The 25,556-nt window shown below is 37.1% G+C and overlaps 1 protein-coding gene across 2 annotated transcripts in view; it reads right to left on the bottom strand.

Moving 5' to 3' along the window:
• DOCK4 (dedicator of cytokinesis 4) overlaps window positions 1-25,556 on the bottom strand; it is a gene marked incomplete at both ends in the record, with an annotated part of 231,610 nt that overhangs the window by 118,313 nt on the left and 87,741 nt on the right. For both annotated transcript variants that reach the window (XM_080361118.1, XM_080361119.1), the window contains 6 exons: window positions 1,264-1,396; window positions 3,318-3,378; window positions 3,977-4,058; window positions 18,976-19,127; window positions 20,757-20,841; window positions 22,951-23,099. In XM_080361118.1, the coding sequence (XP_080217244.1) occupies window positions 1,264-1,396; window positions 3,318-3,378; window positions 3,977-4,058; window positions 18,976-19,127; window positions 20,757-20,841; window positions 22,951-23,099 (662 nt within the window). The remainder of the gene's footprint in view (window positions 1-1,263; window positions 1,397-3,317; window positions 3,379-3,976; window positions 4,059-18,975; window positions 19,128-20,756; window positions 20,842-22,950; window positions 23,100-25,556) is intronic.

Raw genomic sequence — 25,556 nt, 5'->3', positions numbered from 1 at the left:
CGTGACCAAGTTTGTCATTTGTATAGATCGACCCTTCAGCACTAAGCCACACAGAAATCTATCTTGTGACACCCAACAGGAGACACAGGACTCAGAAACAGTCTTAGCAGACAGAAAAATCTGTGCTGTACACTTCAAAGTTATTTAAAACACGATGTGGTCTTCAGGAGGTAGTCAGTGAAAGAGCAAACTACATTTAAAGAGCTGCTTTTCCATAAGGAAAAACTGACCATTGTTCTAAGGTTTGTTTTTCATGGTTTAGACTGGAGTTAGTCTTAGCATCAAATCTGGTTTTGAGTGATATTTCTTCTTCTTCCATTGTTTTTGTTATTAAAAAAAAAGTAGGCAAGAGTGAAAAAAGCATAACAGGCAGACAAATCTAACAATTTGTTAAGCAACAGCAAACACGTACTTTGGTGACCTGGGAGTCTAAATAAGAGCCAGCTCACATGTCCACTGTCACACTAAATAGCTTTTCTGCAGCACTGATTCCAGCAGCTCTAATTCAGCACAGAAGGGTAAGAGGAGAGGAAAAATGCTGTCTGAAAGATTTCTGTGTCTTTAAGATTTGAGAGCTAACCCTGGGAGGGGCAGAATTTCCTCATGTGCACAACAATGTGTCCCAGGTTTACGTAGTTAGAACAGACCACTCCACAAAAATATTCTTACTATAAAGTCAAAGATCAGCAGGAAATTACATGCACTGTGTTGCTACAACTAGAAAATTGAACTTTCTTCCAATTACCATCAGCTAAAATCCACTATATTATCAATCAGTCATTTTAAAATCTATTTTCCATTTTTCATTCTCCAGCACTAACTGCCTTTTACATTTTTGCTATTCCCATTATAGAATTGCTTTATTTCACAAAAAGATAGTCTGCCTGCTTTTTTCTGTAGTTATGAAGTACTTCCACTGTCTGCCTAGACAGTACGGAGCATTTAAACAAGTCTTAAAAGCACTTCATGCAGGCATAAAAAGAGAGCAAGCTCTTATAAGGATGTGGAAAATACACAGAGATCTAAAATGATGCAACCTTTATCTTTAACATTATCCCACTTTATAAACATGCCTGTAGAATTAGCCAAAATTTCCAAACTGTGACAAAAAAAAAAAATTACAACTGAAATTACAAGAGCTACTACACCTTTTTGAACATAACAAGCTACAGCTGTTTACTCACACTGCATTTAACACCACTGCTTCTGTTGCAAACTGACTATAAGATGCTTATAAAAATTAAGAAAAAAAGCATTCCCTACATGTATACTTTTAAAACGAGGTCATCTTTAGAATCTCCTGCCAGCAAATCTGCAATACTGAGGACTGCACAGCCAAAGGGCCGTCTATATTGTACATTGCAGGCATTTTTCTTTTCTCCAGCTCCCATCCGTCCTGCCAAAAAGAAAAAAAACCACACATATTTGATACATAATTCAGGGAACTGTCTCTCATAAAACCACAGAAGAGAGGCAGAGAGGAATCCAGCTTAGTATGGTGACAGGTTTGAGCAGATGATGTCAAGTATATTCATGGCAAATCTGGTCCATCTTGATTCTATGTTAGGATAACAAGTCCACTACATATGTGGTGATCTTGAAAGGTCTCAGAGCAGAGGTTCTGCTCCTCTTCTTATGAATTCCGCTCAAACATCATTTTCTGATAGAAGCAATAGTACACTCATGACATCACCAGATTAAGTTTAGAGGTCAGGCACAGTGCAGTGTTCAACATTTGCTGTCCAATAAGAATTACTACACTGTGGTTGTTGCCACTCAAGATTTATACAAGAGATGTTGTGACTGAGCCTTTCCAATTTAGTAATCAACTGATGCTTCCAAACAGGCAACTAGCTAGCAAGGGGATAATCAACCAGCTGCAGAAAAATCAGGTAGAGATGAAACACAGGAAGGAAAGATGACAAAGGGCAGAAGAACAATTTATGATAAGGGAAGAAAGACGGCAGCCGAGGAAAACAGATTTGAAACAGAATATTTTTCCTAGTCCTTTCTTTTTTATACAAATACAATTGATCCATCTTATAGCTGTGCTCCTGGCATTCGAAACTGCCCTCTTTCTCCCCATTTCATTCAATTGTGCATTGGCAGCTATGTATCTTTCCCACCATGTCTTAATGTCTGACAAGAGAAGTCTATGGTTACAGTCACTGCGGGGCAATGCCTCCTCCAAATATTCCTATGCATCACAGCAGCTAGAAAAGTAATTGTTCATTTTCATACCACGCAGCATATAAATCTTATTTTAACTTTTTAATATTGCAGTGGTTCATTTATAAACTTGACTAAAAATATATTTGAAAACCACACAGTCAGAAAAATTCTACTCCTTATTCTTCTTTAAAGCATTCATTCTTATCAAATACACTTGCATTACAGAGTTTACCACACTTTTCCCCAATCCTTGCCAATGAAACCAAACCACAATATTTTAATGTTCTGTTAAAACACTGAAACAGCATGAAAACGCAAGGAAAAATTATTCCTCAAAGCTGTAAAATAGTGTTTACTTTTTAACAGGTTGTTTCTGAACTTAGCACAAGTTAGAGCCACTACATTTCAAACCAAAATACCTTTCAAAAATAGGAAGAAAACTTATTTAGTACTGCACTGATACAACTATAGAGGCACTTTACAGAGAAAACAATATCTATAAGACAACAGAAACAGACCTGAAGATTGTTGTTTCACATCAGTACAATTCAGAGGATAACTTCTTAAAATAAACACCTAACACAAACGTACACTTTTCTTCTCTTCCACTTTGTTCTAAACGATTTGGTATCTGCTTATAGCATTGTGGATCAAAATTATTATAAGACTTGCTCAACTTGCTTCCATCTCCTCCTTTTAAAGGGTTCAAGGAGAACACAATTAATCTGAACAATTTCAGATATACCAATTAGGTACAATAAATTTCCAGGCAAGTTTTTCTATGAACAAATGTGCTTGAAATTATTCTCTTTGGAACAAGAGTGGACTTTCCAATGACAACTCCATCATCTTAAGACAGTTCATATTTTACACTTCTGTTTTGCTTTATTATAGTAACAAAATGTCCTGCATCTAAACTCAGCAGTACGCTTCAAAAATAAAACAAAACAATGCTGAGAAATCCAAAGCAATTTTTCCATCAAAACCCAGGCATTTCCTTTTCAAAAAAATTATTCAGAGGCCTAGTTAATCTAACAAATCCCAAAGCTAACTCCAAGCAGCTTTCTTTTGTTTACTGTCATATAACAACAATGTTAACAAGTGTAACAAATGCAAGTTATCTACTCACAGATGATTACACCTACCTATTCGGATAATGTGCACAGTGATATAGATGTCCTTCCTGAGTTCACTGCTACCCAAATCCTGCGTGAGATCAGAACCTCATTATTTCTGACTCCTGCTTAAAATGTGACATTCAAAGAGATCTTTACACACTGCTTTCAATGTCCAGTGACAGTGATAAAGGAACAGTGAGTTCATTAATAGAATAGTGACAAATTATGCCTTTAACACTTTAAATTGGTGGTGATGCACTCAAATCAACTGTTCTAAAATATCATGGGTTAGAATATGCTGTAACGCAGTAAAATCAGTGGGAGGACACTCGCTGCATGCCTTAAACAACAGCAAAGCATTTGTGCAATTCCTAATATTCTGAAAGTACAGAGCGTGCTACATAAACAATCTTTTGGGTGTAAAATGCACAAGGAGGAAAATTAACTGGTCCTTGTTGCAGGGGGAAACACTGGCACATACACCCACGTGAAAGTTGAGGAGAGTGTCCACTTATCACCAGAAAACATTCAGCTTGAGTGTTCTAGCAACACACTTTAACCAGCCTTTTAAATTGATGTTCATAACAATGTAAAAACTTAAGAGAGCAGTTGCAAGTGAACCACAGAATAATAATGTAATTCAACTTCTAGTTTTTCAACAAAGATTAAGAATAGGATGAACTCACCACAAAGAGAGAACAGTGTCTTTCAGGCTTTTCTGGACATTTTGGCAAACCATTTCTATTCAGTCTTAAAAAAAATCTTTCACTGTAAGAAAACAAATACGACAGATATGTTGAACAACACTGCAGCAAAATATATTGCATTTTGATCTTATTTCTAGATGTAACCTTCCCCAAGATATAAAAGAATTAAACAATTTATTTCTAAAAGTCTCAACTGTATCAATAAAAAAGAAAAAAGGAGACTAGTGAAGGGTGTTGATTTACTTAATCATCTAAAAAATCACTGAAAGCTCAATACAAAATAGAAGAGTGGTTGTCATTTAGAAGAATGAATTTGAATATCCTGCTACAAAGAGAGGTTCAAGCAATAAAATCCATTTATCCCAGAACTGAAATTAGATGTGTCGCATTTTGGTATTTATTCTTGCTAAACAAATGTCAACATTGCCATGCTTGTATTCAATCAACATTATTTTTCATGGATAGGTAGATGATCTTAAGGGACTTCTTTCCTACTTAACTTTATCAAAATCTCTCACTAGAGTACACCAATTTCAGCATTCTTATAAGAGTCCTGGAAGTTCCAGCACGGCAAACTTCATTTTTGGAATTCTGTTTTGCCACCTACTGTGGGGTGTTAAGTGCTTCAGCTGATATAAGTACTAATAGAGCTAGTAAGCAGATGCAGAGAGTTCTTGTTTGAGAATAGAAGAGGTTATAAGACCACATTGAAAGCAAAACTGCTTTTTGAAACAGTCCTATTTGACAGTAGGTCCATTATGGGTCTCATCTAATCTCTGAGCAAACTAAGCCATTCAGGCACGTTAAGTCTATGAAAAAAGAAACTGCCAATGCTTTGGATAATTTTCTCCAAGATACAGCCTCACAGGAAATGTAATGATAGGACAAGGAAGGCGTAATAATCATATTTCTGCAGGGAGATATGTGGAAGATGGGAAAAGAATTTGCAACTGTTATATATGTTTCTTTTCACTCTTTCACCCCCAGCCAGCTGGCCATTTGAGTCTGGATGCCCTTTTATGCCCAAATCGGAAACAAAATTGCCAAAGTGCAACTAGGTTTTTCTCAGCTGCACCCGCCTCTTCTGCTTATCCCTGAGGCTAAACATGGTTTAGCTCTGCTCTACACCATCCAAAGCTTTTCAAAATACCACTGGAAAATCACTAGGAGTATGCTGGATAAGATTCAACTCAATAGAGACTAATTCAATCTTTATTACAGCAGCATTTGCCTTGTAGAAAATCTGGATTGATCACAGAACGATTCACAGAATCATTCTCATTGAAAGGGACCTGAAAAGGCCTCTAAATCCAACCTACTGCCCAAAGCAGGGTCAGCTGCAGGGCAGATTAGCTTGCTCAGAGCTTTAGCCATTCAGATCTTGAAAACCTTCATGTTATGGAGACCATGCAGCCACTCTGGAAAATCCTTTTCACTAACTGTCCTCATTTTTTTTCCGTATGTCCAGATGGACCTTCTCTTGTTCCAATTTATATCCCTTGTCTCTCGTTATCCCACCATACACCATTGATCCTTTTGTAGGTACAGGCAGGTGACTTAGCTCTCCTCAAAACCACTTCTCCCCCCAAAGCCTCAGCCAGACCTCCCAGGGCAAGAGCTCCAGTCCACAAACAATGTGAGGCCTTCTGCTGAACTCACTTCAGTTCAGTAATACTGATCTTGTACTGGAGGACCCAAAGCTGGCGTGGTCTAACCAACACTGAGCAGAAGGGGATAATCGCTTCCCTTAAGCAACTGGCTATGTTCTTGTTGATGGTGCCCAGAACACTGTTACACTCAAGAGCACATTTCTTAAGAGCTTCATCTGGCGAATACTTTATTCTTTTTGATGTGCCAGCTATCCAGGCTGAACGTACAAACACTAGGACTTTTTCATTGTTATTCTTTGAAAACATTAGTCCAATCCTTAGTATGTAGCTTCTTTATCAGACGGCATAAAAGGCAGAACCTAAGAATAGTAGAGTTGAACTCAAATACCTCAAAGTGCATGAAAAAGCTATTTTCTGAGGAACATTCATGTTTTACGATACAGTCAACTTCTGCAGCTTAGGTCTCCATGGAAACTTTAAAATGGAGTTTTAAAGACTGTTTATGTGAGAATATTTTTACAGAGAAACAAGCTGGTATTTTGCTGTTGATTTAAAAATGGTTTTCAAAATAATTCTGCCCTTTCATTTAGATTTAGCTCATTTGCAATACTGGAAAATACAGTAAAAAAAAAAAGTGCAGAGCTTTGTCTCACACCAAGTTATTGTACATTGAGCAAGAATGATTATATTACCAAAGCAGTTAAAGCTTTAGGACCCCACTATGTTGGGCACCATGCAAAACTGAATAAAGAGAAAAAAGACTCTGTTCCAGCAGTAACAATACAGCTCCTGTGCACTGAAGCCTGCAGTGCCTTGGGGTGCATCAATACAAATTTGGCCAATAAAAGGTGATTCTGAATTTCATCACCTTATCCTCAGTCTGTAGAACTATTTAAAAATAATACATCATCATTTCACTGCATCTTTTGTCTTTGAAGCAACCACTAGACATGTCAAATGGTATCTTTCTTTGAACCAACAAGAAACTGGCTTGCTGTGGATAACCTATCTTCATAGTTTACTTATGAACTGCAAATACTGAATTTAACTGCGAGTGTATTCTGTATTTATAGAAGCTTACATTCTGCAGAAACAAAGGCATATCTTTTGAAAGCTTCCTACTCACTATCCACTATGATATGAAAATTTCAAGCTCTGCTTACACTCACAGACCATGAGATTATGATTCACAACACAAAAGCCAAGGACTCCTGTCATGCCACAAAGAAATGCACCGATCGCAGCAGACATGTAATGGTTATGCAGATCTGATTTCCTCATTTGAATTTGAAATTTTGTTTGACTGAAGCATAGGATGCAGTAGCAATGAAAAAGGCAAACTGAAAACAATAAATAATAAAAAAAATATTAATCCTTGTGCAGTGCTTTGATACTTTTTTTTTTTTTGCTTGAAACATATCACAGCACCAGTTACGGCTCAGATTAAAACAGTTATCTTCCAACATTACCAACAGACTTGCAAGATTATGAGAAAAAATGGCAATGTTATTTCTAAGTACAGAGAGCATGTGCAATTATATAGCATTTCAAAGATTTCTATAGAGACAAACAGGTTAGAAAACGGTTGAGGAAAGCAAACAGCCTTCCTAAAACAAAACAGAGACAGAATCCCCAAGATCTGAAAGCTTGGCTTCAAAGAGCAGCAAAAACTCCAGAGGGTTAAACCCAGGGCTAGTATCTTACTGCACAGCAATCTTCTCAGCAGTCAGTTACATATACGTACATATGGCAAATACACACAGCGGTACCCCAAAGCAGAAATACCTTTCCTTTGTATTAAGATTATTTGATTCTAGTTCAGACTGCGATGAATTTTTTATGAGCACAAATCTCACCACTTAAACATGCTCTACACATTTAAACTCTGCTGTCTTCCCACTGAAAATAAGGAAATAACTAATGCTGGAGAGATTAATTTAAGAAGGTCAACAAGGGATTTTTGTACTGTAACTTCCTATGTATTAGCGAAGCAACAATGTGTTCCAAATCTGCAGGCTTAACGCACACATTTAAAAGAAACATGGCCACAAACTGTTCTATTTTCATAAGTGACCCCCATTTCCTTAGTATTAGCAGGAAAATGTTACCAGTCGCATGTTACCAGTCTAGACAGATTGCTTGTTCTATGATTTATAAACACACTATCAAAAAAGAACCAGACAGATTTATACCACATGGCATATTCTTGTGCTAAAGCTATATCATCAAATAGTTCTCGGTATAGCTTCACTTTCAGACATCTTTATAAATTCTCTCTACCTAAATATAAGTTACAGTGATTTCTAAAGCAAATAATGAGAAACAATAAGAGAACACTGCCACATAATTCACCAGCTCAAGTGTATCACATTCCAGAACACTATTAATGGACGTTCATTAAGAACTTGAATCTGAATTGACTTCATTTACAGCTAAGGGCTCACTGACTTCATAAAACCAAGATCAGATGCAAAATATTACCCTCATACCTAGTGGTGAAATGTAGAGAAACGTAGTACAACATGTCATATGTTAATTAAGATAATAAAGCCTTAAAAATACATTCTTAATCAGAGAAAAACATGACTTAGCAGTACAAGCTGTTCCACAGTAAGTCAGCCCCTGTATTTTAACTCTGTTAGGCACTTATGAATACCATACCTAAATTTCTAACTGTAAAATAAGTAGCAATGAGCAAAGGGGGAGAAAAAAAGGAAGATAGTACTATAAAAATAGATTGCAGTCAATTTTAGATAAAGATCAAAGCATTAACACCGACAAAAATAAATCAAACAGAACGATATTATGACGTTATACTGAAGCTTATCCTCCTGTCTCCTCACCATGCTGACAACATGGAGGATGGAGAAGAAAAACATTTTCTGATGCAGGCTTTATACTTTGAAGCCCAATTTTTATGAACATATCTCATATTGTTTTGGATATTTGCATCTTCATTTTAACTGAGAAGCAGTGTTACACATTTCTTGGAAAGAATAACAAGTTACTTAGGAAACATTAATTTTAACTTCTTTTTCATGAGGTACCACAGGAGCCAAAATATACGGTTTTAAAAGACAGACAGCAGGCTGGATTGTATCAGCAGGTATTTACAACTAAAGAAACAACAAGCACCAGAAGCTGGAGCTCTCAGTAATAGTGAGCTTACTCTGCCACCACAGATCAACATTTTGCAGCACAGCGTTATCAGTGCACAGACCTACAGATACTTTAAGCTGAATTACAGTCTTGATTATTATCCTAGTCACTGACTGAAGTAAGAGCACGGATACAAGCAGATTTGTTGTATCTCTCCCCAAAGATAGAAATTGAACTTGAAGAGAGCAAGAGGAATTGTGTAAAAAATGAAGGGAAACAAAAGCATTTAAGAAAATCCCCTCCCTCCGACACCACCTGGGCTCCTATTTATTCAACACCACTTAGGGGTTTACAAAGAGCAAGTCTGTCTCCTTTTGTGCCCAAACCTTGTGGCAGCAGTAAGTGTGACTGCACCATTTTCTCCATAAGATGATCTGTAAAGCCACCAGAAAATCACTAGTGTTGAATATATGTCATTCATTACCTAAATCTGTCAGAAATATGCCATTTCTGGTGCACATATCCGTATTCTAATACCACATTCCTTTCTGAACATAACCATCTAAGCTCCACCAGCTACAAGACAGGTGACACCCCTTGCAGCGCTTTCATCATGGCAATCAAAAACAATTATTTCTGCTGTTACTTTCCAGTTTTTACAATATGAACAAAGAGGGTTATTTGTTAAAGCACACGAGAGACTTAATGGATACCACAGGTTCCTCTTGCTTGGGTTGGTTAGTTTGCTTTAAAAAAAGCATCTGTGTACACAAGATCAGAGCAAGGATCTACACAAGTTAGCATAACCCTTACTCCAACAACGGCAAGTACATCATGTTTGAGAAAGAATCTTTTAAACAGCAGATAGGTAGGTACGTTTGTTTCACTGAATGTGGGTTTTTGTGAGAGAAACTGAGCTACATTATGAAATACAACTGATTTCTAACATACTCTCAACAACTGGGAATACCATACCTGTACTTGTTGATTTGAGGGCATTTGAAAGACATGATTAAAACCAGGCTCTGTCTTCCCATAAAATATAAAATCAAAACACATCGAAAGCATTTTCTTGCTAAACTACACTTGTGCCTTTTTTTAGAAACTCATTCCTACCATATCTACTTCATTTTACTTATCCACAAATGTGGTTATTTTGCTGCAAATTCACATGCAGCAGCTCCTGTACAAATGCTGAACAGGCCAGTCTGGGCAGTCAGGCCAATGCAAATGAGCTTGTTGAAATGCCAACTCTGCAAAAAATACTTGGAACGCTACCCTGAAGCAAAATGTTATTCTCTTGCTATTCAAGAACGGCCAGTATTTAAAGAGCAATTAATCAAAAATGTCTCATTAATGACAGCAAATTACACGGCACTGCACAAAGTCAGATTAAATGAATGATTAGTAAAAAGTATTATTAAAACATCTAGAGCCTCTTAAAGCCAGGACAAACCCTTTTGATCACCTGGCAACGAAGGGCAATATAAATCTGCAGAAAATACATTTATTACTACTATAAGGCCAAAACGTTCGAGGACGCAGCTGTGCCAAACATTCTTTAATACACATTCTTCCCACTACATAAATCATATCTGCTTATACTATTGAAGAGGATTTAAAACTAAGCAACAAAAAAAAAAATAATTATTTGTGATGACTACATAAAATACAATTTTGCTATTGATATCTGAAAGCTGAAAAAAATTCAAATATTTATAGGTACCAGGGAGAATGAGGACAGAGCTACAGAAATATTTGTAAGATACTAGCTTACTGATTTTGAAGTTTCTCATTGGTCATGGTATGTTCCTGTGAAGAGTTTCTAAATCAAGAACATGAGTTTTCAGGCCAAAACCATAGTCAGATATAAATAAATAAATAAATAAATAAAAATCTTCCTCCTGTAAAGTAACTAGCCAGAATATTCATGGAGTACCTATGAGGCTCAAGTTCTAATGTTCGATTAGTGTATGTTGAATACTTTACGGATTCAGCTAGTAGTTACAGTAAGCATGTAATTTACTTTATTTTCAAAACTCTCTTGTTTTGTAAAATAACAAATGGAAATGCAATTAATAGGGCACACCGAGTGGGCCAGCACTTTAGTGTTCTTACCTCTGATGTGGAGGAACTCCAGAGCAGGCAGTTCAAGTCAGAATTCTCAAGGAAAAAGTATTATTCACTTGAGGCACGTCCTTCACATTTCCAGACTTACTGGGACCAAGAAATAACTTTTTTGTTAATCTCCTCTGATGACTCCTACTCCAGAATTTCTCCTCATCTAGGATCCAAGCAGAGAAGCCCTATGACTTTTACTGCTTCACTACTCATGCCAAGAAAAGGCTGACTGACTATATTCCTGCACGTAGGAATCTTTCTGCTCACATGAATAACTGGAAAAAATGAGGCATGTTTTCTGAAGGGAACCTTTCAAAGTTTCTGGAATTTCAGGCTTCTCTTTTAAGCTACTCTTTATAATCCTGTATTTATTTCCAATTACAATCACATCAAATACATTCTTGTCCATAAGGGCAAATTATCATGTGCTTTGTCTAAAACAAAGCTAATAATGAAACAATTAAGCCTGCTTATTTATTGTGTACATATATATACATATATCAATATAAAGGATGACATAAATTAAAAAAAAATTAGCAACCACATTCACAAATGTACATACCATGCTACTCATCTAAAGAGGTATTTTTGTTCCAAATGTGTAAAGGATTGTTAATAGAGCAGTAACTGCTCTCTTGCCAAAGTGGTCTTTATATTTCATTTGAGGTGTTTCAACCCCCCTGCTAAAGTAAGGGCTACCTACCGAATAAATAGGAAGTAAATAAAACCAGGCTGGTTTTGGTTTACCTTTTCCTAAGGAGGGACAAAAGAGAGTAAAAAGTATCTGATCCAGAACAGATGACTCTTAAAATAAGAGTCTGCTAGGCAGAAAAGCCAAGATGTTTCATCTCTCCTGCACCTATGAGGTATAGTTATATATGCATTGATTTTGTGTAATTTGCTGTGGTACAGTTTTAATACTGTGCAACATGAGATATTTTTGTGCACACTGCACAGGAAATTGAAAGTAACACTGAGCCACCCTGTGCGGTGATCCAGTGGAAATGCAGATTATGCTTTTGTGGAAATATTATAAAGGAAAGGTAACCCTGAGCTAGTTCATTGCTTCTGGTTCCCATGGATTGCTCGTTCTTAACAGAAATCCGGCAAGCTCCTTTAACTCAAATCCCTGCCCTGCGTAGCAGGCACATCTGCATGCAGAAAGTCAAGATTCAAGACTACTTCCAGACAAAAATCATCCACAGAATCATCCATGGATAATGTGAAGTATCCGAGTACTAAATTCCAAGAAACAGTATTAATAAAGGTTACACAAATTTAAAAAACTAGTATTTCAGGGGAAAAGTCAGAGTAGCCTGTCACCTAATGATAGATTAAAAATTATATGGAGCACTTAGATTGAGTATAGTATCTAATATAGCATTGTACTGAGCACACTTTCAGATACATACATTTTTTCTTCACAAAAATTCTATGTTGCTGAAAAACTAAAATAAAGTCTAGTCTGAACTCTGCCTCTCTAGTCAGCATTCACTCCTCCCAGCAATCCTATGCTATTGAAATCAGGTAACTTAGTCTGAGACGCAGTTAAAATATATCCTTAGACAACTGGAAAACACACACTTTTTTCCTGAGAATGATATTCATTCTCATAGATAATGGTAGCAACAAACCCCTCTCTTTATGCAGAGTTATTTATTAATAAAGTCTCTTAATTTCCATGGCATTCAGAAACACAAATATTAAATATTGAACAATCATATATTCTACATACAGGAGCAAAAAATCTGAACATCAACTTATGTGTGTGCATGTATGCATGTAGATAAAAACTCATTCTATCTCTCAGTCCAGCTTTTGTATCTGAAATACATTATTGCACCATCTAAAATTATTTCCAAATCTAGTTTTAAAGTGCCCTACCAACCATTACCAAACTTAATTCATTCTCTGCTTTAACATCAGAATGAAATAAAGAATCAAGAGCCTGGAAAGGACGTGGAAAGGAAGAACAGACACACATACTGTACACAACAAAATCAGCCCAAAATAACATTTCTAGCATGAAACACATGCTTGATAATCCTGATATGAAAAGAATCTTAAAGAAGCTGAAATTAGTTAGCAAGTGTTTCTCAACCAAAATTTCTTGACCAAGTTGATAAACTTCTACAATGAAATGACTGGCCTGGTAGATGAGAGAAGTGGACAGTGTCAATCTGGACCTCAGTAAGGCCTTTGACATTGCCTCCCATAAATCCGTCCAGAGAAGCTGTTGATGTATGGGCTGAATGCACAGATAGCAAGGTGGCTTGAAAACTGCCTGAATGTCTGGACCCAGATGGTAATGATCAGTGGCACAAAATCCAGTTGGAGGCCAGTACCTAGCAGTGTACCTCAGGGGTCAATAGTGGCTCCAGTCCTGTTTAATGCCTTCATTAATGATCTGGATGATGGGGCCCAGTGGACTCTCCGCAAGTTTGCTGATGACACAAAGCTGAGAGAAGTTCCTGATACACCAGAGATTTGGGCTGCCATCCAGAGGGATCTCAACAGGCTGGAGAAATGGGTTGACAAAAATCTGAGGTTCAACCAGGAGAAATGCAAAGTTCTACACCTGGCCAGGGGGAACAGTCCCATGCACCTGGAAAGCAGCTTGGCAGAAAAGGACCTGGGGATCCTGGTGGACACCAAGTGGAACATGAGCCAGCAATGTGCCCTTGTGGCAAAGCAGGCCAATGGTATCCCAAGCTGCATTAGACAAATTTTTGCCAAAAGGCTGAGAATGGTGATCCTTCTCCCCTGTACTCACATTGGTTACACTACACCTGGAGTACTGGCCTCCCCAGTACAGACAGACATGAACATAGCAGAGAGAGTCCAAAAAGGGCTGTGAAGATGATTAAGGGACTGAAGGTAAAGGCTGAGAGAGCTGGAACTGTTTACCCTGGAGAGGAAAAGGCTCAGAGAAGATCTTATTGATGATTTATATAAATACCTGAAGGGAGGATGCAAAAAGGATGGAACCAGGCTCTTTTCAGTGGTGCCCAGTGACAGAGCCAGAGGCAATGGGCACAAACTGAAGCACAGGAGGTTCCTTCCAAGTATCAGGAAGCTATTTCTTCACTGTGAGGGCATCTGAGCACTGGCAGGGCTTGTCCAAGGAGGTTGTGGAGTCTCTATCCTTGGAGACATTTTAAAGCTGTTTGGACATGGTCCTGGCCAACCACATTAGGGGGGTGAGATCAGATGACTTCTAGAGTTCCTCTTCCAACCTCAACCATTCTGTGATTTTGTGATTACATGTAAGTAGCACATAAAGGCAGGACAGAAAGAGAGCTGGGTCATTTGGGTCGACATAGAAATACAGTTCTTTACACACTGTTCTCCATTCTCCACCTCTGTGAGTTAGTAACTGCCATTCTACAACACTTTACCACTTGTCTTTACTTATCCTGAAGTTCCAAGTTACTACAATTAATGAACTGTTCCTCACAACAGCATGCAACATATTCTTCATTAGCCAGAGAGTCAACTATAAAGGATTCCTCTCCTGTACTTTTGTAATAACTTCTGTAGTCTTGCACTGAATACACACCCTATGGCTTTGCAAATATATTCTCCATCTGCTTTGTGGTCTAGTGCTCGACATTGTTTAAAAGCAACAAAAAAATTAACTATCCAAGTCTCCTGCATTTAGAGTGCTGTTGTCTGGAGCACTGATCCTAAATAAACTAGATATTAAAACTCAAGTGTAAGCTACTTATACACTTAAATTAATACCGAGTCTTTGAAATCTCTCTCAAGAGAGGCCACAGGGATATCATCAAAGAAAGACATCCTGGGTTCTCAGTTGTGAGCCTTCTGGGTAATGGAAAGGTATTATCAGCTTGATCCAAGAGCCATCCAAGCTCACCCTTGCTCTTGTTCTGACTGTTAAGAAGAGTCAGTTGTGTAAACTTTTGTTAGAAGAACAATTAAAAGTCAGCTTCTTCGAGCTCTGCTAGAGCAGAGCAGATCTCGGGTTTAAAGATGCTGATGAACGTTGCAAAAAAGTCTTTAAACATTCTCTTACTATACAAAAGTCCTTCAAGATTTGCATAGAATAAGGGGAGGAAAGAAGAAATATTTGTTTCTTAAAGGGAGAAAAACTGCCATTGTGGCTTTAAAAAAAAAAAAATAGAACCCAAAGTAGTAAATATTTTTACGAACAAAACATGGATTTCAGCTTTTTGGCAAGTAATTTAACGGATTAAAGTAATAGGAAAACTGAAAGATGAATGGCATAAAAAGATTAATGATATGTCTGAATGTCACTAAAAAGGTGAGGTTGAGAATACAACGAAGCAAAGGTAATCTTCTTTGATATGGTCTGGAGTTTACACAATCATTAAACACATAAACAAAAGCTCACAAAATAGAAAATGAAGTTTGCTTTCATCCACCTTGGATAAACAGCCTATTCCTCTGTGCTGTTTAAGAATCTATGCTCATTTGAGGGCAATATGATAGTTACAAACAAGGTTGTTCAAGGTGATAGGAAAAGGAGGATTAGCATGCCAGCTTATCTCTGCTCCTCGCACAGATGGGGCCAGAGGCATCAATCATTTGTGATAAGATGTTCATATCATATTGACACAGACACAAAGTGTGCATCAATTAAAGAAAATCTTACTGCAGTCTTTCTGAAGTATTGCCTCGAAATTGTTGTATTAACAGCATTGCTATTTGGAAAAAGTATAACATTAAGAAAATGGTTTAGAAAAGAGACTGCTACACAAAATCTGTGTGTCACATTGCAGATTTAAGAAAAACAATTTCTACAGCAGTAGAAACACAGAGGCACAAACACTACATAAATGTAAAGGTCAGCAAAGCAACTGGGACTTCGGGCAGGAGATGATGCAGCATTCTTATGCACACTCATCAGTGCCAAGAACAAGGTCTGCAATCTGAACTGAACAAGTGCAGGCAGCAGGTTTAAAACCCTCATTCCCCTTCTCATGATACACTGCCCAGTGCTATTGGTATTCTCAAAATTCTCTTAAAAAAAAAAACAGGGAATATCTCTGGACAACAATGTGCTACAAAAATAAGGTATACAAATATGGTCTTACAGTACTTACATTGGAAAGGCAGATATTTCAGAAGACATTGGGATATTTGAATTTTTGACTACAGTCACCTGCCAAATATTTTCTTTGAGGTTTTGTTTTTTTGTAAAAGCAGAATATTCTTGGGGCAACAAATAAATTTAACAGAGTCTCAGTGAATAATGCACATTGTCTGGGAAACAGCTAAGTTGTTACTTTGTCCCTTGCAACTTGTTAGGCTGAGTCTATTAAAAGCCAATAAGTGAAATCTTTCCAGGATCTGATTTAAAAAAAAAAAAAAAAATTTAAAAAATCAATATATGTTTGATGAAAGGATTGATGTTCTTAGAGTTCCAGTGTAAATGGGCCTTCTGGCTACACTAAGGTCATCATTGTTGCAGACTGCTGTATTCAGTAAGTGATATGACCTCGTTGGGGGGAAAAGCATATACTATGCTCGGCTGTCTTTTATTTCTCTGAAAATCTGCCACTACAAAACCAGTAACTGTGTCATCTATTGAAGTACAAACTACTGACTTTGTAAGTGTGATCTAACATCAGGAAAAGGTTCATCTCACTAACTTTTGTGCTAGTAAGAGAAGATATCCCCAATGCAAGTTACCACAGTACTCTAAATGCTGGGAATCTAAGCACCTTCATATTCCAGCTTTATAGAACAGAAGCTACTGATTATTTCTTAGGAACAGAAAAATCTCAAAACTTCACAAATCTCATAAATGACCACACATTACAATAGATTCATAAAGCAGATAAAGTAGAGCATCAGAACACAAGGTCATTGCACTCTGCATTTTTCTACTAGACCACAAGTAGTAGTTGCCTAAAGACTTAGGCAACCAATAGACAAACAACACAGCAAGTTTGTGACAGACCTTAAGGTGTTGTCACACACAGCTTTTAACCTGCACTTTCCCCAGAAATGAGTAGAAGAATCAGTGTATCCAGGTTTCACATCAGCATTATTGCCAGTGGGCTTCAGCATCATTGCAGGGTGAGAACTGCAGTAGCAGGGGAGTGTGGACATTGTCTCTTCTCATATATCCTGTTTCTGAGGTAGGCTGATCATTTCATGTATGCATCTGCCAGGGCCCTAAAGACCTCTGAAATATCCCACCCATTTGTAATGAATAAAAAACTATACATCATACCATACTGTTGTGCACCAAGACCAGCTACCTTTGGTTTGACTCTGTGATAACATTGTTACACCACTTCCAGGTCTAGTTCAGAAAGACCATGTAAATCTCCAGCTGGCACACCTCTGTTTCCAGAGTTCATTTTGTGATATAGATATACCTTATATTCGTTATTATGAAAACTCTCTTGGTTTCAGCTTTTTCAATACGTTGAGAGGTCTCTGCTTTTTGTGAGGGTTTTTTCTTGTGTTTTTTGTTCTTTGGGAGTGTGCATGTGTTTGTTTTGCAGACGGTTGTAAACTACCTTCACAAAGTTCATCTTCTCATTCCCCCCATGCCCTAGAAGGCACTTTGGATTCACGACAACACATTCTTCAAGGTTTGCCAGTAACAGGATGAGGAAGTTCACACATAATAAAGCAGCTGCAAACAGACACTAGAGTCAGCAATCAATAACTGAAGGTCAGATCACAGCAAGCATGTGACAAACAGCTCTAGAATTTGTGCTTTCATGTGAACATGAAATCCAATCCATTTGCTTTCATGCCACCACTACTGCCATAACCTCGTTTTCAGCAATCCATAACACCCAAATTGTTTTCCGTCAAGGTCTGAAGCTCTCTCCTAAATCTATCACCTGCTGTGGCATTCACCGGAGTAAACACAAAAGATGTGCCCTGATGCACACTGAAGTCCCAGAAATGACAGTAAACTGTGTTTTGGTGACTAACATCCAAAGTCCAGGCCAGAATGAAGTGTCAGTATTTAGCAGCTAATAATCTAACAACAGTTGCTCATATATGATTTCATTACCAATAAAAACCAATTTACTCAGTATAATCTTCCTTCAAAGGACTGGTTACTTATCTTGCCCAGCTATGAAACGCAGACATAATTTTGTCAAATTCAGCCCAAATTCCACATGGTGCCCCAAGTTCCTGTTGCCATATTTAAGACAATAACTAGCACACAGCCATGACTTTGGACATGTTTTGAGTAACATTTTTTACCCCATTAGCAGGCTCTTTCTATGGTGAGGAGAGCAAAGAAGAATATAGTGGCCAAAAACCAGCAATAAATTATGAACGGGAACCTTCTGACCAAAAACTGGTCTCCCATCACCACTGCATAAGCATTTAGTGGTTCAGTCTTCCTGGCGTATTTCTAGAACAGTGTGTATAAGGGTCTTGTACTAACTCTGTTCTCCTGTGCTTGTGTTTATTAAGTGCATCATGGTTCTACTATAGTTCACTCATGTTCTCTGTCTCAGCCAGAAATATGCTGGGAGTAGAAAAAAACTACTGAGTATTTAAAAATTACAAGGTTACCAGAATTTAAGGTCTAGGACAAACAGAAAAAAAACAGTTCCAGAATCAGCTCCCAGCTGAAAAAAGAGGCCAAACAAACCCTACATGGATGTGAAATAGAGTTTGACTGTTACACTGAAGAACAGGCCCTTCCTCATTGAAGTACAGGCTCCTTTCACAAAAATACTCAATTCACTGAGGGCAGCCCTCCAGTCTCATGTACCTAGGAGAACTCATCTCATAAATATTACAAAGGAAGCAACAGTTCCAAGTTTTGAATGTGTGATGATTAGGAGAGAGGAAAGCAGAGGCATTGAAAAATTACCCTTAGGTCACAGAGCTAATATTCACCTTTATGCATACATGTATGTATGTTCCTACACAAGCAAAACCAACTGAAAACTGGAATAGGTAAACAAGACAGAAAAATATAGATTACTGAAACTTAAAACGATACTACAAGCTATTATGTTTAGAAACGGAATTTCAAAAGAAAGGAGAAAATTATCCTGAATCAAGCCTATCTTTGTTTGTTTCTAAATGTGAAATTTGTTACCTGGATCAAAACATACAATTCATATTGACAAAACTTATATAAAATCAGTAGTCCAGTGAAAAATCGTGTGGTACCTGATGGGCCGATTTTCTTTGCTATCAAAGAGTGAGAAGATGACTTCCAGTTCCTCTCCCAGATTGGAGCACATTAAACTCTTCATCTGAACAAAAAGATGGTGGCTGCTAGCTGGTACTGGTGTGTCTTTTTTTCTGTGACGATGCTCCATCTGAAAATAAGCCAAACAACACAGCAGGCAGTTCAAATTAATAGTAAAAATCTCAAAACAAGAGGCAAAATAAATGTAATACAGAACTACTTTCTTAATGTCAATTTTTAAATTTTTAATTTAGTATTAACTTGTAATAGGTTTTTTCTTTTGCCTTTTTTTTTTGTATCTCAGAAGGAGAACACAAGGTGGAAATTATCTCTCTGAGAAAAATAGTAATCTCTAGAGGTTTCCCTTTTTTCTACTCGGAAAATTCTAAGCCACTTTAAAGCTTTGTGCTGTAACAATATAGTATTTCATAGCTGGTTTAAATAGTTAAGGATCTGATATTCTAATATGCAAACACACAAAAAATGTTTTTGTAGACGACTAAATACCAGTATTTTAAAGTGCAAAAACATCACACCCATATTTTATAATCTTTGAATTATAAAAGTCTTCAGATACAAAAGTGACTAAATTCTCTTGATTTGACTTCACAGTTTATACCTTCACCATTTTAGTCACACAATAAAGGTAGGACAATATTAAGTTGTACTATTTCTGTCTTACGTTGTACCAAAGATAATTTCAAACACCAATCTTTCTTAAGCTATTTTTAGCTTTTTTTCCCCTCCTCTTTATTTTTGAAAGTGCACTCCACGAGTTCCATCATTAGTCTTCTGGGTTATTCTTCCTCTGGATGTTTCTTCTTATGATTAATGGTTCCTCACTGTATTTCATCTAGTGCTTCAACAGGATTCCATAAGATAACATTTGGCTTTGAAGAAACTGCTCAAAGGTATACCGATTCTAGCATTAAAAAATTACTATTAGGCTTGACAGCACAAGTTATCAACATAAGTAGTTAAAAATTATCAGAAATATATTATAATTTAAGGTCCACAGCAAATTGTAGCAATTCTATTTTTTGCTCTATTTTACATTTAAATACGAAGTAAACACAAATAAAATTTAGCTTAAATGAAAGCTTAGTCTTAAACAAGTAAGGCTCAGAATTGTGTATCTGTAACAGCTGCAGTACTTAAATATAATCCAAAGCCCATATAAATGAATTAGCAAGCTTTCTTAAAACTCACTTCAGATTAAATCAGAATTAAATGAAATCAGAAGTATCAGTGCTGGTTTTAGCAAGTCAAGATGGGTTTTCACACAGCCCAAAAGGACAGCTTTCCTATGCAATTTAACTGCTATTTACATTAATATATTAGAAAATATCAATAGCACAGTATGATTAATTGTGACAATACTTGTACCGTAAGCATATTATTGTATTTCCACAAATCTTATCTAACAGGACTCATGGGCCAATCACAGCTGTAATGAAAAGGAGTCTTATAAGCTTTTATTGACTATTGAATTCCTGTTAAGTCACAATTCTAATATATCAGAAAAAAAAACTTGTGCATGTTTACATATACAAATTTGATATCAAAGCATCCCATATGAATGTAGAGATAACATAACTGTTCAACAGAAAATAACTTTCCTCATAGTAAAACTCATTACATTATCAAACGCCAGTTTATTTGATCAAATAAAGTACTTCTGGTTAAGGAGAAGAAAGCTGCCATCAAAACAGCAGTATGTAATTTGGTAGCAAATGTACAGAGTATCATATTCGCATACCAGCCTGTAGAGCTCTGTAATGCTGATGTCTTCAGGATCCACCATAGCATATTCTTTTCTTGGAACCAAGTCAAGTCCCAGTTGTCTGTATGAGAAATTGAATAACAGTAAGTAGTTTCTGCATACAAAGGAAATAAATTAACTTGTTTCTTTTCACATACAGTATAAACATTCCAACAAACACTGTGTTAACTGGCATTCTACAGTTGGCTTCAGTTTAATGTATTTTGGATGTATTCTACATTCACGGGTGTTTCTTCCCTTTTCTTCACTTTGTAACATTAATAGAATATGTTTTTCCACAATTTTTAAATCTGTTTTACACTGCAGACAACGTATAATGGATATTGTCCTTTGTAGTATTGTGGACATTGTACAATGTGAATTGCACTAGTATTGTCAATTAGAATGACAGACATAGAAAAGAAGATAAAAAGAAAATCCACCAAATGTCAAAACATCAGCTTTTTTTTAATTTGGACTGGATGACACCAAAGCTGTTTGGCTGTATCCCCTCAACAAAATAATGAAATGAACATGAATCAATGGGAAAAAAAGTTATTTTGAGCATAGCAGCAAGCAATGAAGATTAAGAACACATATAGGGCAGTCACGCTGAATTTAGAAAAACTTGAAAGATGATAGCACTTTTTTTAAAAAAATGTTTTAAAGAGTAGGAACTGACCACTTAAAAAACAGTCACAATTCCATTTGGCTAGCACAAAATTCTAAGCAGACAGTTAAGCGTACACAGTTAATCACAGTTCTTTCAATATGCTACATATTTAGGCTTTCAGATAGCAGAAGTCGCAGAAACTCTTGAAATTCAGTTAATTCTACTATTGAATATTGCTGCACATAGTGTTTAACTGAATATAGGCTAAAGAAAAGACGTTGGAAACAGCACCCAAATGCCAAAAGGTATTTTACCCTTTTTCTCACTTCTATTTTTTTTTTTAAGATAATACAATTTGTATTAGCTTTTATTATTTATTCAGATAAAAGAAAGATGCAGAGCATAGTAGCAAGATGTGTGTTAGAGATGCCCAAGGAGGAACTGAATTGTGTGACCCAACTCATAAAAGAAGCAATGTCAGTCAATATAGTTTTGGTTAAGACAACAGAGCTGTGCTGACTGGGCCACATAGGAATCTGGCCAGGTGTGTTTTAAAGAAGATATAAAAGGGTGCTGCATATGTTCTTGTAGACAGTACCACTTGTATGTAAAATAAACTGAGAGAAAAAGGCAAAATAAACCAGCAAGTAACACTTCACTGTTAGAGCAGAGGACAGAAAAACAATAAAGGAGAAAGTCCATTACAAAATAAAAGTTGACACCCATCAAAAGTTTGCTCCTTACTTCAACATTCTACAATGAGCCTAAAGCTGTGGCCTTACGTCCTGGTTTTGTTAAAAACAAGACCAGTTCTCCTTTAGTGATTTTTCTTTCAGCTAAGTTCTTCTAGGTGGCTGTACTTTTCTGAGTTTTAACCTGCATATTTTTCCTCAGATGCTGTACTTGGTGCTGATAAGGAACCAACAGAATGCTGAAGAAGCTCATGCTTAGATTTATTACTATGGTAGCTAAGAAAGACTGATAAGTTTTCCCACGTTCCGTTGTGAGAGGGGCGTGTTTGACGAGGGGTGGATGGAACAGGTTGACTAGAGCTGACCAACGGAAGTATTCCATCCCATAGTCATCACACCCCCTATATAAAAAGGTGATCACGAGGGTCATTCTCTCTTCGCCCATGGCCGGCATGTAGAGAGGCCCCTGTCTGTCTGCCTGTGATCCACAGCCCTCAGGCCCTGCATCCTGCAGCCAGTTCCCTGTTTGCTGTGCATGTGCCCATGACTCCCGGGGCCTGAGCTACAGCAGCTGGAGCCGCCAGCTCCGCACACCCAGCTCTGCTGCTGAGTGACGCCAACTCCACATCCAGCACCGGAGATTGGTTTGGTATGTTTTGTATATATTCCCTATTTATTAGTAGCATTAGTAAAACCCCTTAAAACTCTACAACTTGAAGTCTAAGTCTCTCTTCCTTTCCTCTTATCTTTCCAATCTAAAGGAAGGGGTGACGGGAAATGAAGGGATAACAGGGAGCGTCTGCCACGGTTTATTGCCGCCTTGCCTTAAACCTTGACACCTTACAATCAGATTGCATTATTTTAATTTATTATTGTATTTACTCACTCGTTGCCCCAATCCAGGCGAGCAGTGATGTGCCGCTTGACATCCTTCATTCGATCGTGGGTGAGGTGGCCGACAAGGACCTGCCTTCTCAGGTCCAGGATTTCATTCATTATGTGCCACAGTCGGTGAAAGAGATCCCCCTCATTTCTCTGCGAGATAAAAATTAATTGCCTCTGCATCAACTGCATAAGCTGATAATCCTAATATATACAGATATGGTGGAGAAATCAAGAAAACTTCCTCATTGCCTTATTTAGTCATGACCCTTTTTCTCCCCATCGTGCTGTGATGATTTTACCTGCATGTATGTGTGTGCATATAAAATAATTTCAGAGCATACCACAGACCCTGTCTTTGCACCACACTCACTCTAAAATTTCATTCCAATTGGTTATGTCTCATGTTAATGCAGTCTAATTTATGTGATATATGACAAAAATTCAACAGAAAAATTGTTTCATGCCATAGCACTGTTTTATTCCGAGAGCTGCTGTCCCATCCAAAATGAACACACGATCAGGCAATTCAAGAGTATTTGAACTCACACATAAGGGATCAACAGGGAATAACTCCTAGTATTCAAACGCTGAATCAGAGTGTTAATGTTCTTTTAACTTTTTCTTGTATGGATATAACTGTACACTCTACAGTCTAACCATAAATAAACAGTGTCTTGTAGACAACCTCTTGTCCAGACAGCTGTTCTTCATCTAACTGTTAAATAGGAGAAATTATGCGAAGGCTTTTTAAACCACATCCTCCTAGTCTAATTATACACTAGTTAAGGGCATAAACAATTTCCCATAACAGTTTCCTCCCAAACAGAAGGTCTTTTAACTCGTCCCTTCACCACTTCTAAGTGGTTTTACTTGAGACAGTTTTTCTGAGAAACTTTAGCTCAAGGAAACTACTGGAACCTCCATTTAAGTGACGCATCAGACAAAGTTGAAAAAAAACACTTCTAGTCAGATTTATTCTCCTAATTCTTGCCCAAAACCCTAAGCCCATTTCCCTTTTCCTTCCTCCTAGGAACAAATGGCATAAAAATGAAGTTCAGCTACTTCTGCTGGTAATTACTCTGAAAAGCTAAAATTCACTTACAAGCACCATTACTCTCTGTTAATAGCTTCTATATTTCAAGGTCCCTGACAAACTAGCATTTGATAAAACTACTCTTTATTTTACATCCATTCACTTCATAAGCCTAAGTGTGCCCATAAAATAGGCATTAATTTATTGCTTGTCTTGGCTTTCTGTCGGAAAAAAAGAAAGCCAGTGTATTTGGAACACACAGTAAGAACAGCAGTGAGGAAAAAGTTGCCAAAAAAGAAACAGCTTCAGTAAGAACAATAGGAAGATATGAACTTTGTAAGAAAAACAAACAAACACACACAACAAAAAGGTCATACAAAAGGTCCTTGAATAAGGAGTAAGAGACAAAAAAGACTTTATAGGAACATTATAGTGAAGTAGGTTGACAGTATGTTTTCACAAGTTTTCCATCAGACACTTGTGTATAAATATCTCATTTCTACAGTTAAAAAACAAACAAAATCAAACCAACACTAACTCAGGTGCATCTTTGTTTTCCGTATCTGATGATAAGCTCTACTGAAGTGAATACAAAAGACATGCTAATGTTTAACAAGACTATTAAGATCAAAATGACATTTTCAGGTATCCTTTAGAAAGCTTTAGAATTTTTCTATGAGTTGCTCATTTCTCAAAATGCTGAGTGGATCTGCAAGCAACTGTACTTGCTTTATAGATTTAGGTCTCTACACCAAGTAATCATATTTTTGCTCCTTCTGTATCAGGAGTAACCAATGTACCAATATACTTGCTAATATGCAAAAAGCAATCACACTTAGCTGTGCTTCAGACATTTGAGAAAACTATTCCCCTTTATAATCTAGAGAAATTTCAAACAAGCTTTGAATAAATGCTCTTGTTTCTCAAGGAACAGGTTCATATTGCTTAATTATAATTTCACTGTCAGGTTTAAAATATTACTTAGAATCCAACCAAAAAATACTTGATTTTGTAGGTTCCTGTATGAAAACTTTAAGCAAATTAGCAACTGTGCCACTTGCAGAGGCACTTCCAGAACCGTCACCTGGTTTGGAACAGCCTCTCTGAACATAATCCATACAAATATCTCAAAAAGTAGCAGACTAGCTACTTCTGTACCATCTTGGCTTGTAGGAGGTCCACTGGCACAATCATCGCTGTTTCTTACATAGCAGAAGCAGCCCCTGTATCAGCAGGGCATCTGACAATTTAAGTCATAATTATCAAGTCAGCAATTATTTAGGATGAGGAATTGGAGACTCTGCAGATGCAAGTGAACAGGTTTTGATTACATTTGATGCGTGCACATGCTGTCACGTCCAAACCACGGTTTGGTTTCAATGTAGTAGATTAGAAGGTCAAATGTTAAAAATGGAAGGATATCATGATGTAAATCACAATTTAAAACTGAAATATTTTAGTTAAGCCTTTGAAGACATGACTCTACAGTCAAGAGAAAATTTAAAAAAATGAGTTAATGAAATAGCAGTAGGCATGGAAAAATGAAATTGCAGTAATTCTTATGGCTTAGATTA

Source organism: Nesoenas mayeri, assembly GCF_963082525.1.
Source record: "Nesoenas mayeri genome assembly, chromosome: 1".
In the NCBI taxonomy this organism is placed as follows: Eukaryota; Metazoa; Chordata; class Aves; order Columbiformes; family Columbidae; genus Nesoenas; species Nesoenas mayeri.
This window is presented reverse-complemented; position numbering and strand designations above follow the sequence as displayed.